The sequence below is a fragment of the Hemiscyllium ocellatum genome, chromosome 6 (assembly GCF_020745735.1).
Source record: "Hemiscyllium ocellatum isolate sHemOce1 chromosome 6, sHemOce1.pat.X.cur, whole genome shotgun sequence".
Taxonomy (NCBI): domain Eukaryota; kingdom Metazoa; phylum Chordata; class Chondrichthyes; order Orectolobiformes; family Hemiscylliidae; genus Hemiscyllium; species Hemiscyllium ocellatum.
This window is the reverse complement of record NC_083406.1, coordinates 19,853,816-19,868,657: the sequence shown is the minus strand read 5'-3', so window position 1 is coordinate 19,868,657 and position 14,842 is coordinate 19,853,816. Positions and strand designations below refer to the sequence as shown.

Here is a 14,842-nt window from a genome sequence, read left to right as displayed (position 1 = left end):
ATGGCCTACTCCTGCATCTATTGTCTATTGTCTAATTCCTTCCTGAAACCCTTCTGTCCAAAATGAGACCTTAAAATCTACTTCTTTGTCCAAGCTTTGAATCACTCATCCTTAATACCTCTCAGTGGCTGTGTCAAACTTGTACACTCTTCATGGAAAATGCTAGAACATTCATGGAAGTTTGTACATTATGAACATTTAAACATCAAGTAATTTTATGTTCCTATTAACTAGACTTCCTCAATTAATCTAAAGTAATCTTTCATTTCTATAAATCAAACAGCTCAATTTTAAGAGTGAAAACACAGAGACAAAACATAAAAAGCTCAAATTAAAAATGGAGGGAAGTTTAATGCAGTGCCACACAATAAGGAAAAAGAAAAGCCATGGTGACTATCCCTAATCAGTCCTTGTCTTTCCAACTACACGTACATCCTGTCCCTCTGGAATCCCTCCAACAACTTGCCCACCACCGACGTCAGGCTCACTGGTCTATAGTTCCCTGACTTGTCCTTACCACCCTTCTTAAACAGTGGCACCATGTTAGCCAACCTCCAGTCTTCTGGCACCTCAACTGTGACTAATGATGATACAAATATCTCAGCAAGAGGCCCAGCAATCACTTCTCTAGCTTCCCACAGATTTCTAGGGTACACCTGATCAGGTCCTGGGGATTTATCCACCTTTATGCCTTTCAAGATATCAGCATTTCCTCCTCTGTAATATGGACAGTTTACAAGGTGCCACCATCTATTTCCCATCTATCTTCCATGTCCTTTTCCACAGTAAATACTGATGCAAGATACTCGTTTAGTATCTCCCCAATTTTCTGCGGCTCCACACAAAGGCCGTCTTGCTGATCTTTGCGGGGTCCTATTCTCTCCTTAGTTACCCTTTTGTCCTTCATGTATTTGTAAAAACCCCTTGGATTCTCCTTAATCCTATTTGCCAAAGCTATCTCATGTCCCCTTTTTGCCCTCCTGATTTCCCTCTTAACTATACTCCTACTGTCTTTATATTCTTCTAAGGATTCACTCGACCTACCCTGTCTATACCTTACATATGCTTCCTTCCTTTTCTTAACCAAACCCTCAATTTCTTTAGTCATCCAGCATTCCCTATACCTACCAGCCTTCCTTTCACCCTCACAGGAATATACATTGTCTGGATTCGCGTCCTCTCTTTTCTGAAGGCTTCACACTTTCCAGCCACCCCTTTACCTGCGAACATCTGCAGGTGTTTCAAAAGGCACTTTTGCAAGTTCTTGCCTAAAACTATCAGAATTGGTCTTTCTCCAATTTAGAACACAGCAATTAGGAGCAGGAGTAGGCAATTCAGCCCTTTGAGCCTTTCTGTCATTTAACATGATCATGGCTGATCTTATCCTGGTTTCAACTCCAGTTTCCTGCCTGCTCCCCATAGATCTTTGTCCCGCTTTTCATCAGAAATGTATCTAATTCTTTCTTGAATCTTTTGATTGATTCTGCCTCTCCTGCACTCTGGGGAAGTGAGTTCCACAGATTCACAACCCTCAGAGAAGAAGTTTCTTATCAGTTTTGAACCTACCTCCACTCACTCTATTTCTATGACCTCTTGTTCAAGACTGTCCCACAAGGGGGAGCATCTGTTCAACATCCACCTTGTCAATCTCCTTTAGTATTTTATATACCTCAATCAACACCCCCCCCACCCCCCATGAGCAACATCAGATGAGTAGCCTCGAACAATGCAAAAGGTCCCAAAATAAAATAAGGTTTTGTTTAGCTTTGATCTAATAATCTAATGTGAAGACTCTTGTTGTCTCTCATACTGTGAAACATGCTGAGAAGAAAGGCACTATAGAAATGCAAGCTAACGAGTCTAGCAAGACATTAGAAAAGACTAAATCAGTTTCCAGGGATTTATTTACAGGAGCCAGGGCATTTTCATACAAGTAGAATGGCAGGGTGTTGATTTGTACCTTTTCAGTGATAGAATCACTAAACAAGACTATTGTACTATATCTACTTAATAATCAAACATGTTAACAAGAGTGCTCATTTATAGAAGGCTGAACTAAACTCTCAATCAGCTTGGATGCTGGAATGAGTCCACTGTAGAACAGCTACAAGTTTGTGCCTTCATATCAACACAAAAATGGGATCACAGCCATGCACCATAGAGTTTTAGTACCTTTAGTTCTTTTTATTCATTTATGGGATATGAATGTCACTGGTCAGGTCAGCATCTATTTCACATCCTTAATCACCCATACGGCAGTTAAGAGTCAACCACACTGAAGATCTGGAAGCACATGTAGGCCAGAAGGAGACAGGATGGCAGATTTCCTTCCCTAAAGGACATTTGTGAACCAGATGGTTCTGGTTTTAGATTAGATTACTTAGTGTGGAAACAGGCCCTTCGGCCTAACACGTCCACACCGACCCGCTGAAGCTCAACGCACCCATACGTTTACCCCTTACCTAACACTACGGGCAATTTAGCATGGCCAATTCACCTGACCCGAACGTCTTTGGATTGTGGGAGGAAACCAGAGCACCCGGAGGAAACCCACGCAGACACGGGGAGAGCGTGTAAACTCCACACAGTCAGTCGCCTGAGGTGGGAATTGAACCCGGGTCTCTGGCGCTGTGAGGCAACAGTGCTAACCACTGTGCCATCATGCCGCCCAGTGCCCTGCTGTAGGAAGGATATTATTAAATTGGAGATGGTTCAGAAAGGAATTACGAGGGGCTGGATGATTTGAATTGTAAGGAGAGGCTGGCTAGGCTGGGACATTTTTCACTCAAGCTTTGAGGGTTGACCTTATAGAGTTTTATAAAATCATGAGGGGCTTTAATCAGGTAAACAGCAAAGGCCTTCTGCTCAGAGTAGAGGAGTTGAAAACTAGAGGGCATATTTTAAGGTGAGATGGGAAATTTTTAAGAGACCCGAGAAGGAAGCTGTTTCACACAGAGAGTGGTTGGTTTGTGGAATGAACTGCCAGAGGAAGTGGTAGCTGCAGGTACAGTTACAACATTTAAAAGACAGGTACATGAATAGGAAAAGTTTGGAAGGATATGGGCCAAACACAGGCAAGTGGGACTAGGTTATTTTGGGAAATTTGGTTGGGATGGATGAGTTGGACCGAAAAGTCTGTTTCTGCATTTTATAACTCCATGGATGCGTGCGCAGTTCTGGGCACCACACCAAATGAAGGAAGTGAATTCATTGGAGGGGGTTCAGAAAAGGTTAATGGGAATGGTTCCAGGGAAGTGACACTTCGGTTATGAGGAAAGATTATAAAATTTGGAACTGTTTTCCTTGGAGGGGAATTTGCTACAAGTTTCTAAAATCACAAGGAATCTGAAAAGAATATATGGGATAAACTATTCCTGCTCATAAAGGGATCAAGAACTGGAAGATGCAGTTTTAAAGTGTTTTGCAAAAGAAGCAAACAAAATGCCAGAAATAATTTTTTCATGCAGCAAAGTCAGGGTCTGGCAACGTTCTGTCTGGAAGTCTGGTGGATGCAGCTTCAATTGAGTCTTTAAAGAGAGCAGTGGAAAATTACTTAAATAGTAACAATGTGCAGGGTTACATGGAAAAGGCACAAAATTGGCACTAACTATGTATTACCACAACCCCCTTTTGCTTTGCAACATCATCTTTTGTCTTTCAATGTCTTTTAGGAACAAAATTTGCCATCTTTAGTCTGGTCTGGTCCACGTGTCTCCAGATCCACAACAAAGTGACCGATATTTAACTACACTCTGGGGAATTAAGAATAGGTTGATACTATGACTATATCCCCCAACAATACACAGAGAACGGCAAGATTTACAGCATCAAATGGTTTGCCTTTGCGAACCCATCGGTGTTTTGGGTGGGGGGGGGGGGCATTGTCAATGAAAGAAGTTTAAATGCTGCACTGCTCTGGGTGTGAGCTCCAAATTGATTTAATAACATCCCAACCACAAAGTTGCTTGTGCTTATTTTTTGTTCAATATACTATCCACAACTCAGAAAATGCCTACATTGAACTAGATAAATACATTTAGCGAAGACAATTGATGGACTGGACGTGATCATGGCCAAAGTTTGGTCAGCCACCCTAAATGACACTTTGCCGTATTTTCTAATTAGCACTTGTGTTTAAATTTCAGCAAGAATGGGCACAACAAACACACTTTGCTCAATTATATTCTTTAGTCAATAACTGCTGGCCTGGTGATATCCATAATCTTCGAAGGAATTTAAAAAATTGGCCCACTACCACATCACAAAACTTCCCTTTTATTCTTTGCCTCCCTCCTCCCTCTTGCTCTACACTCATTTATAAAATGTTCAATCACTAACAACTTCCAGGATATAACTGTATTAGAATCAATTTAAAGAAGATTTAACTGATTTCTGGGACTAAAGGTGAATCTACAAGGAAACGTTGAGCAAATTTGGAGTTTTGCGTTGTGGCCTAGGGGAGAGAAGGATCATGGTAGTAACAGTTTATCGATGCACTTGACAGACATCCGTGAACTTTTTTCACTCACTATTGGGGATGATTACTGGAAAGATGGTACGGCAGAGCTTAACAAAATGGAGTGGAGCATAGAAAAGCTAAATATCTCCGTGGCATGGCAGAATGTTCCTGCAATAGTGCTACATGAGCGCAAGACTCAATAGTACATTATGTGGTTCAGCCAGATCTGGGTGGTAAATAGCTCAACTAGCTGCCTGCCGATTTTGTTAAAATCTGTATCTCTTTGATTTAAGAGAGGGGCAAAGCAAGCTGTAGACTGGGGCCTGGGGTTAATAGCCAGCATAAGAGAAAATCATGGTTTTAACTGAGGAACAGAACAAAGCTGGAGGCAAGGTGGTAGTTGAGTAACCATCAACTGGATAAACATCTTGATGAATGGAGGACCAATGGATAGACAGTTCAGATTTAGCAAAGTGCATTCCCAAATTGTGAATGGTGGATACAGAAATATATAGGAATGAAAAGGGGGAAAAAATGTGGGTAGAGATCAATATAAGGAAGTCATCAGAAAGGGTCTGTGATTGGGGCAGCACCAGTGCTGGCAAGGTCAAACATTCAGTAGTAAATATGGATGGGGAGTTTATATTGAGGGAGCGCTTAAGGAAGGGTAGGAGGCCAATAGGAGACAGAGAACGATGAATTGAGATTGTCTTCAGAAGGACATCCCGTTTACATCAGCTGCCACAGCCCGGAACTTCAAAGACCACCAAAAGAATATTAAAACATATGCTTCTCTCCATTTATGAGCCTTCTTTCCACCCCTCAACTCCACCTCCCCCACCCCATAACTCATTCTATTTTTGCATACTAATACGTGCATGTCAAAGGATTTGAAATAGGTTTTAATAGAACAAAGAACAAAGAAAATTTACAGCCCAGGAACAGACCCCTCGGCCCTTCAAGCCTGAGCCGATCCAAATGTACTGTCTAAACCTGTCGATCAATTCCTAAGCATTTGTATCCCTCTGATCCCTATCTACTCATGCATCTGTCCAGACACATCTTAAATGAATCTACCATGCCTGCCTCTACCACCTCTGCTGGCAATGCGCACCAAACGCCACCACCCTCTGTGTGAAGTATTTGCCGTGTGTATCCCCCTTAAACTTTCCACATCTCACCTTGAAAGCATTACCTCTGGTTATTGAATCCTTAACCTTGGGAAAAAGCTTGTCTCTTTCCACCCTGTCTATGTCCTTCATAAGTTTTCACTTGAATTAATTTTACAATAAAACTAACTCCTCTTCCTTTGTTAATTCAAGAGAACTGTTCAGTTTATGTTAACATGTAGCTTTACACATGTCAAATACACACTGAACAGGAAAAAAAATGAAATCTTTTTAAACAGTAAAACACTTATAACCAACTTCGGGAGTGAAAAGGGGTATTTATTCTGCTTTCTGATTTGGCCATACACTTGAATCAAGATTATTACCTACAATAAGCCCGTGGAGAGCAAGGACCTTGTTTATGTGTAACAAAATGTGGAGAGAAGTGGTGAGAGCTGATCCACTGAAGACAGTATATAGAGTTGATTCTGAAGCAAGGAGTTGGTCAGAGGAGGACGATACGCATTTGGGGCTGCTGCATACAAGGAAGCAATGATAAGTGTCTCGATGAACCCCTTTGAAGGATGTCAAGAAAAACAAGAAGGTTTATCTTAGGAGCTAATTAACCTTGGGAAAGCAAAAGGCTAGTAAGAAGCTGAAAGACTTGTAGAGTTGAACATGTTCAGTAGGGAGGAACAGCTATAAATTGATCAAGGTTTGGTCCAGAGCTGAGAGAAGGAATGATGTTGGGGGCAGGTAAGAAACAATGTCAGCAAATTGCAGGTCCGTCAATAGACAGCTTTTGAAAGAGGTAAAGCATCTGAGATGAGCGCACAGAAGTGCATTATACAGAGTTCTACAACAGAGGTGCTCATACTTTTGGAGCAGATAACCGGACTGATCCTATGATGAAACTAGCAAGTAGACAGAGTGTAATTAAAGCAAATGAAACAACTTAACGGTGATTGTTCTAACTTTGAACACCAAGAGAATCATACCAACAAGCTCTACAGTGATATCATATCATGCAGTCCAAACCTAACACAAAGAAACTCTCAATCTATTTAACAGGAGGTATTTTATGACTTGCCTTTTGTTGTTCATCCCCTAAACCAATGTGTATATAGATACACACACACCCACCCACCCCAAACCACCTCCACTGATAATGCTTTGGCAAACAAAGACTTCAAAAATCAGCGTTTTCTCTTAACCTTAAAACTGATTTGGACTCAACTTGTATGGAAAGCATGTAAGACATTTGATGCCATTTACTTAAGGTCCAACCACCTGAGTGTTACTCCGTCATGTCTCATTCCCATTAAAAAAATGTAAAGTTATAAGCTTCACCTTCAGATAGGATCCATAGTACTTTGTAACATATGGACTATCACACTGACTTAGGACAGTTATTTCCTGCTGAATATCCTCAATTTCATCTTCAGCTTCTTCAAGATCAATATTTTTAATGGCCACGATTTTCTGACTCCTGTTGTCTATTCCTTTAAAAACTTCACCGAAGGAACCCTTTCCGATCTTCTCCAGCTTTGTAAACAGTTCTTCTGGATCTGCTTTCAAATTCTAAAAAAAATTAAACAGAAGTGTTAGAAATGCAATGCAATTTGTGCTCAATGTCATAAACAAAATTATGCATTGCGACTGCACATTTACAATCTTGGGGCATCCCAAATCACTTTACAATCAATGAAGCATCTTTAAACTGACTCAGTGTAGGATATGCAGCAAAGCTCCAGAAACAGTGACAACCAGATATTCTGCTTTTCACGATGTCAAAAATCACACAACACCAGGTTAGAGTCCAACAGGTTTATGTGGAATCACTAGCTTTCAGAGGGCTGCTCCTTCATCAGGTGATCCTGGTGAAGGAGCAGCACTTTGAAAGCTAGTGATTCCAAACAAACCTGTTGGACTATAACCTGGTGTTGTGAGATTTTTAACTTTGCCCAACCCAATCCAAAACCGGCACCTCCACAACATGATTTTTCACGATGCTATTTTAGCATCAAGTTTATGCTCAGGTCTCGCATCAAACTGAAAACCACAACTTCAGTCAGAGGTGACCGCACAGCCCATTGACATGAATACAGACAGAGATACAGTTCTATCATTTTCCTCAGTGTAAGTCTTAATGTAGATGTTAATATATATTGGTTTCTCAATTTTTGATATCTGACTGGCATCGACAGGTTTTTGTTTTTCAAAATGAAGTCATCCTTAAGAAAGTTACTTCAATCGCAATTTAAGTTAAATTGAAGAAAATTGGGAAAGTTTGAAAAGAACCAGAAAGAACTGTGGATGCTGGAAATCTGAAACAAAAACAGAAATTGCTGGAAAATCTTAAGTCTTGCAGCATCTATAGACAGAAATCAGAGTTGAACATTTCGGGTCCAATGACCTTCTTCAGAACTGACAGAACTCTAACTTTGTTAAGGATAATGTTTGTACTAATTGGAGATTAGTAGGTATGAATCATTGTAAAAACTCTTTAAAGGATAAACTTTGGACAAAGAACCAAAAAAACCTGTGATCACAAGATAAATAAATGCAGCCTACATAATAAGCACATTCCTAACACTACTATATTTATTGTTAATTACACTGGTGATTATAAATCTCCAATTCAAAATGCATTGCATTATGGAATGGAATGAATGTCAATTATACTGTGGCTCAGTAAGGAGCTCTCAGGATCAGAAAGCTCTGGGCTCAAGTACCAATGCAGATGCATGAGCATAAAAGCTGAGATCAGTATTGTGAAGGAGCTGCACTGTCAGAAGTGTCATCTTTCAAAAGAAACATTAAACCAAAGACATGTCTGCTATCTCAAGTAGATGTGGAAGATTCCATGGCACTAGTTAAAGAAAAGCAAGGTGTTCTCTCCAAGTCCGGGCCAATATTTCTCCTTCAACCAACAATACTAAACGATTCTGCATTACATAGTAAGATGCCTTATTTAAAGAGCCAATGCAAAGTGGGGAATCGCAACAAACAACCTTTGGATAGCCATATTTAGTCATTTGTCTTACTTTGTGTCAAATTGCTTTTGTACATCATAAAAATAGATTGAGGTTTCACTCAGCACTTTGATCAGTAGTGACTGGGCAGCTGTATAAATTGAGTAGATCCCTGAGCCACAGAAAGCCCTGAAATTACCCTGTCTGTATGATATTTGAGATGTGAATACTGCAAGGATGAATAGAGGTTGATAGCTTTTACATTGCAATTCCAGTAGTGTTAAAGTTTTTGAAGATTCAGAAAAAGTATAGAACTGGGTTTTATTTGTCATACTTCTGTTTCATGCTCATATTATATTGGCTCCACCCTTTCTGCTGATGTCACCTGCTAACTATAGTTAGAGATGAGGTATTCTATTCTCATTTTAAAGAGAGACCTGATGGATCAGTACAAGCTTTAAGTTCTAGTAATTTTTCCTGACCAAATACAGTTCTCCTTTTGCTGTCATGCCATAATATTTCTTGCTAATTAAGAAATGTCTGTGCTGTAGATATTCTAAGGTGGTGTATCTATTTCTATTGTCCCCAACAGCAATTTATTCAGAAATTTGTTTAAAAAATGCAAAGACATTTCAACTTGAATCCTCCAGAATCTGCGGAAGATTCAACTTGTCTCCTTACAATATGTTCAACTTAATATGATTGTGAAAGACTTGATATTTATAAAATCACGAGTTAGGTCCAAGACAATGGAGATTTGGTGGCAGGGAGCCACTTCAAACAGCCCTTAACCGACATATAGCTAGAGGTGGCAAATACCAGATGAATAAGAGGGTGCAGAAAAGATTTACAAGGATGCTGCCAGGACTAGAGGGTTTGAGTTATAGGGAGAGGCTGAATAAGCTAGGGCCTTTTTTTCCCTGGAGTGTCAATGGCTGAAGGGTAACCTTATAGAGATTTATAAAATCATAAGGAGCATGGTTACAGTGAATAGAAAAGGTCTTTTCCCTTAGGTGGGGAAATCCAAAACTAAAGAGCATAGGTTTAACGTGAGGGGGGAAAGATCTAAACAGGACCTGAAGGGCATCTTTTTTCACAAAGAGAATGGTGTACGTATGGAACCAGCTGTCAGAGGAAGTGGTGGAGATGGGTACAATTACAACAATTAAAGGCACCTCGATGAGTATGTGAACAGAAAAGCTTTGGAGTGATATGGGCCAAATGCTGGCAAATGAGACTAGGTCAGATTGGGATGTCTGGTCAGCACAGATGAGTTAGGCCAAAGGGTGTGTTTCCAGGTGGTATGACCCCATCTATATACAGGAGCTAGATATGCAGAAAAACAGCTGCTGGATTTCTTACATACAATAGTGGGTACATTTCAAAAGATTACATTGACTTCAAATCATTTTGGGACATCCTAAGGTTGTGAAAAGAGCCCATATATGCAAGCTGTCACAGATTAAGAATTGTGCACTTTATCTAGAGCTCTCATAGGCCTTATTAGTACATATCCATTCTACAGCAGATACATCTTCCTCAAACCTCCAAAAACATGAGCTCTCTCAAAACTGTTGCTACCCATCTCATAGCTTACATCAAGTCTAATTCACCCTCGCCCTTGCACTTACTGACCGACACTGGCTCCTGGCCTGGGAATAAAGTGAGGACTGTAGATGCTGGAGATCAGAGTCGAGAGTGTGATGCTGAAAAGGCACAGGTCAGGCAGCATCTGAGGAGCAGGAGATTTAACATTTCCTGATGAAGGTCTTATGCCCAAAATGTCAATTCTCCTGCTCCTCAGATGCTGCCTGACCTGTGCCTTTTCAGCACCACACTATTGACTCCTGGCACCTGATTTTGAAATTTCATTTGTGTGTTTTCCAATTCCTCCATGGTCTCATCAGTTCCTACCTCCGTGGCTTAACAACTCTCCTCTCCTCTGGCATTTCTGCACTTGTTCAATTCTGGACTCTTGTACATCACCAAATTTAACTATTCCATCACTGGAAGTCACAAGGTCTCTGGCTCTGGAGGTTTCTCGTCTTTTTGTCCTCCTTCAAAGCTCTGCTTAAAACTTTGGCCAAATGTTTGGCCACCTACATTAATATACCCTTACATCACTCAGTGAGACGACAATCCTATGAAGGCGCTTGGGATGTTTATCTATGTTAATGACACTACATTAATTGCTGCTTATGTTTGTACTTCAGGTTTGCACTGGGTGTGGAGACAGTATCTCCAGACAACATTATTTAGATCCCAATCACATATCGTTGTATCTCAGTTGCAGTCGTATAATTGACATACATTATGACACATTTAAATTAACAATTAATGGCTTGGAAAGAGAAGGCTTTCAACTTGTCATGTTGTGAATACTTTGCAAGACATAAAGCCAATGTTAACATCAAAATGTATAATTATTGTCTGAGAGACTAGCTTTAAAACTGCATAATGGGCAGAATTTTAGCAGATAGTTTATTTAGTTGGAAGTGTTATTGTTGCTTGGATTACTGCAAAGTAGAAGTGGAATTTCAATTTATTCACCTGAACTGTAAAACACTCAGCAATACAATTACCATATCTGTATTAATAAGCACGGGCAGCACTTGGCTTGCTTTGAGCTACAGTGATTGTGCTGGAACACATTAAAGCTGAGCTTTGAAGTAGGGTTTTTTAAAACATGTTGGAACCAAAACACGAAACAGGGTTTTATGATAATACTAGGCCATTTCAGCTCTTTTCTACATAGTACCTAGCATTTACAAATCAGTATCAGCCTAGCTGGTCTGTGCCATCATTTATGCTGTACACCCTGACCAATCTCTCTCATCCTAACACTAATTGAGGTTCCTCTTAAATGCATCCACATCATTTGCCTTAGCCACTTTATTAGAGTAAGTCCCACATTTTAACTACTCCGTGGGTAAAGTTATTTTTCTTAAATTTTCCACACAATTTGGGAATGATCATATTTTGATGATCTTGCTGCTACACTCAGTTCAGTGACACAGCATGGTAGAAAGATCCCATTTTCAATCCTAATGTAACACCCCATGAAATTACCAAATTGCTACTGATCAGTTTTGCTTACAAGCATTCTAACAATAATCATTCCTACTCATATATCAGTAGGTAGTCAATTGCTGGTAGAATAATCTTAATGAAGAATTCTAATCACTCAAACTCAAAAAATCCAAAAATGATAGCAATTTAGTTTGCGGCGCAAAAACTATGCTGTAATTGGTGAAAAGACAATCAATTAGATAAAGGAATGTACAATGGCCACAGAATATAAGACAGCTGTTTGGCCCATCATATCTATGTCAGCTGCCCACAATACCAATAATAAAGGCAAAACATTGCAAATACTGAAGATCTTAAATAAAAACAAGTGCTGGAGAAACTCAGTAGGTTTAGTAGTACCTGTGGAGAGAGAAACAAGATAATGTATTAGACTCAAAACATTAACTCTGTTTTTCTCTCCACAGACGCTGCCAGATCTGTTTTGGTCCAACCAACCTGAGTTCTGCTCCAACCTGAGTTCTGCTCCAACCCCAAATGATTCTAAAGTAAAGCTTAGAACAGTAGATGACGTTCTGAAACCAAAACAGAAATTGGCGACACAAACTCAGCAGCATCTCTGGAGAGAAAAGCAAAGTTAACAATTCAAGTCCAGTGGCAGTTCAGAACTCTGGGGGGGGGGGGGTCACAAGACTCAAAATGCTAAAGCACAGATGTTGCCAGATCTGCTGAGTTTCTCCATCAATTTCTATTTTTGTTCCAAATGCCTACAATTTTGCCAGAGCTCCTTGATGCCAAACTCAGACAAATAGTGCCTTGACATCAAGGGCAATTATTCCCATCTCACATCTGGAGTTCTGTTCTTTTTTCTATGCATGCACCAAGGCTGTATTGAAGTCAGGGATTGACGGGCCCTAACAAACTGAGCACTGGTGAGCAGGTTATTCCTTTGGAAATGCTGTTTTACATCACTGTTGATGACCCCTTCCCTAACACGGCTGAGGACGGAGAGTAGATTGGATTGACTATTGCCAATGTAACACCTTACTCAAAAAGGAACGAGGACAAAACAAACAGATTAACAAGGGGCCAATTAGACTTACATTTATTATTGGGAAATGGTAGAGTCTGTTATAAAGACTGCAATAGCAAAGCATTTAAAAATAAAAATAGTCAAGAAGAATCAGCATGGCTTCTTAGAGGGAAAAAAAAATCACACCTGACAAATTAGTTAGAATTCTTCGAAGGGGTAACAAGCAAGACAAAGAAAGAGGAACCAGCAAATGGAATAGATTTGGATTTCCAAAAGGCATTTAATGAAGTGTCACTCATTAGGCTACTTAGTAAGAAAGAAGCCCATATTGCTGGGAGTAATATATTAGCATGAATAGAGCATTTGCTAGCTAATAGTAAAGTGTTGGGGTAAGGAGGTTATTTTCAGAATGGCAATCTGTAACTAATGGAGTGTGACAGGGATCAGTGCTGAAACCACATTTATTTGCATTATATATTCATGATTTAGACAAGGAAAGTGAACATACCATAGTCAGGTTTACAGACAACATAAAGGTAAGTGGGAAGGGAAGTGGTGAGGATGACACAAAGAGTCTCTAAAGGGAAACTGACAGATAAGGCAAGAGGGCAAAAACTTAGCTGATGGAAAACATGAGGTTATGCACTTTGGCAGGAAGAATGGATTAGCTAAACATTGTTTAAAAGGAGGAAGACTACAGAAAGCTGCAGCACAGAAAGAATTAGCTTTGTACATAAATCACAAGTTCAGTAGATATTGGAGAAGGAAAATTGAATATTGGATTTATTTCAAAGAGAATGGCATATAAAGATAGAGATGTGTTATTAATATTATACAAGGCACCAGTTCCACTACACCTAGAATACTGTGAACATTTTGGATAATAAAACTGGCAGTGGAGGCAGTCCAGAGTAAGTTCACTATTGGGTTGTCCCAGGCAATAAGGGATTTTCTTATGATAAGTTGAGTAGCTTGGGCCTGTACTGTTTGCAATTTAGAATGAGAAGTGACCTTATTGAAATACAAAAGATTTTTTGGGGTGTGACAGGGTAGATGCTGAGAGGTCATTTCCACAGGCTATAATCTCGGAGCAAGAGTTCATCCAGCTTGGAGAGAGATGAGGATTTTCATCTCTTAGAGAGTGGTGAATCTGAGGAATTCTTTACTTCAGAAAGCCATTGAATTGGTTTGTTAACTATATTCAGGGCTGAGAGACAGATATTTAATCAGTAAGGAAATCAAAGGGTACGAGGAAAAGGCAGGAAATTGGCGTTCAGGATGATCTCATTGAATGGTGGAGCTCCCAAATCTTATGGACTTATTGATCGATAGGGCAGTAATTGGCTAGATTGGATTTGTCCTGATCTTTGAGGACAGGCCATTCTTGGGCAACTTTCTATGTTTTTGGGTAGATGCCAAGTTGTAGCTCAACAGGAACAACTTGGCTAGGGGCATGGAAAATTTTTAGATTAGTTTAGATTACTTAGTGTGGAAACAGGCCCTTCGGCCCAACAAGTCCAGACCGACCCACCGAAGCGCAACCCACCCATACCCCTACATTTACCCCATACCTAACACTACGGGCAATTTAGCATGGCCAATTGGACTGGGGGAGGAAACCGGAGCACCCGGAGGAAACCCGCGCAGACACGGGGAGAACGTGCAAACTCCACACAGTCAGTCGCCTGAGTCGGGAATTGAACCCGGATCTCTGGCGCTGTGAGGCAGCAGTGCTAACCACTGTGCCACCGTGCCACCCACTGAGGCATAAGTCACCAGTACTTGTATTGGGCTCAGTCTTTTCAGTATCTTCAGCTGTTTCTTGAAATCACAGAGTGAATTAATTAACCTCAGGAGAGGCTGAGATGGATCATCCACTCTTCACGTCTGGCTGAAGGCAGCGGCAAATGGTTCAGCCTTGTGCTGGACATCCACCATCATTAAGGCCTGGGATATCTTCTGAAGGCTCCTCTTCCTGTAAGTTGTTTATTTGTCAATGACCATGCCTGGATGTTGAAGAACTGCAGAGCTTCAATCTGATCCATTCATAGGGGAATTACTTAGTCCTATCTTTTGTAATTTGATGGGTCAGGAGTGGAAGATGCAAAGGACATAGGGTGAAAACTAACTGGTGGCGGTTGAAGAATGTTGCAGTTATTGGGATGGACAAGGTGAAAGAAAGTTTCATCAACTAGAACGAAATGCCAGAATTCAATGTGGAGGAGACTGAAGGCCAAGT

The 14,842-nt window shown here is 40.4% G+C and overlaps 1 protein-coding gene across 1 annotated transcript in view; it reads right to left on the bottom strand.

Annotated features, from left to right (window-relative positions):
* The window catches only part of LOC132816383 (serine/threonine-protein kinase 24-like), a 52,058-nt gene that overhangs the window by 24,180 nt on the left and 13,036 nt on the right, over window positions 1-14,842 (bottom strand). The window contains exon 2 of the mRNA XM_060825862.1: window positions 6,919-7,149. Coding sequence (XP_060681845.1) covers window positions 6,919-7,149 — 231 coding nt within the window. The remainder of the gene's footprint in view (window positions 1-6,918; window positions 7,150-14,842) is intronic.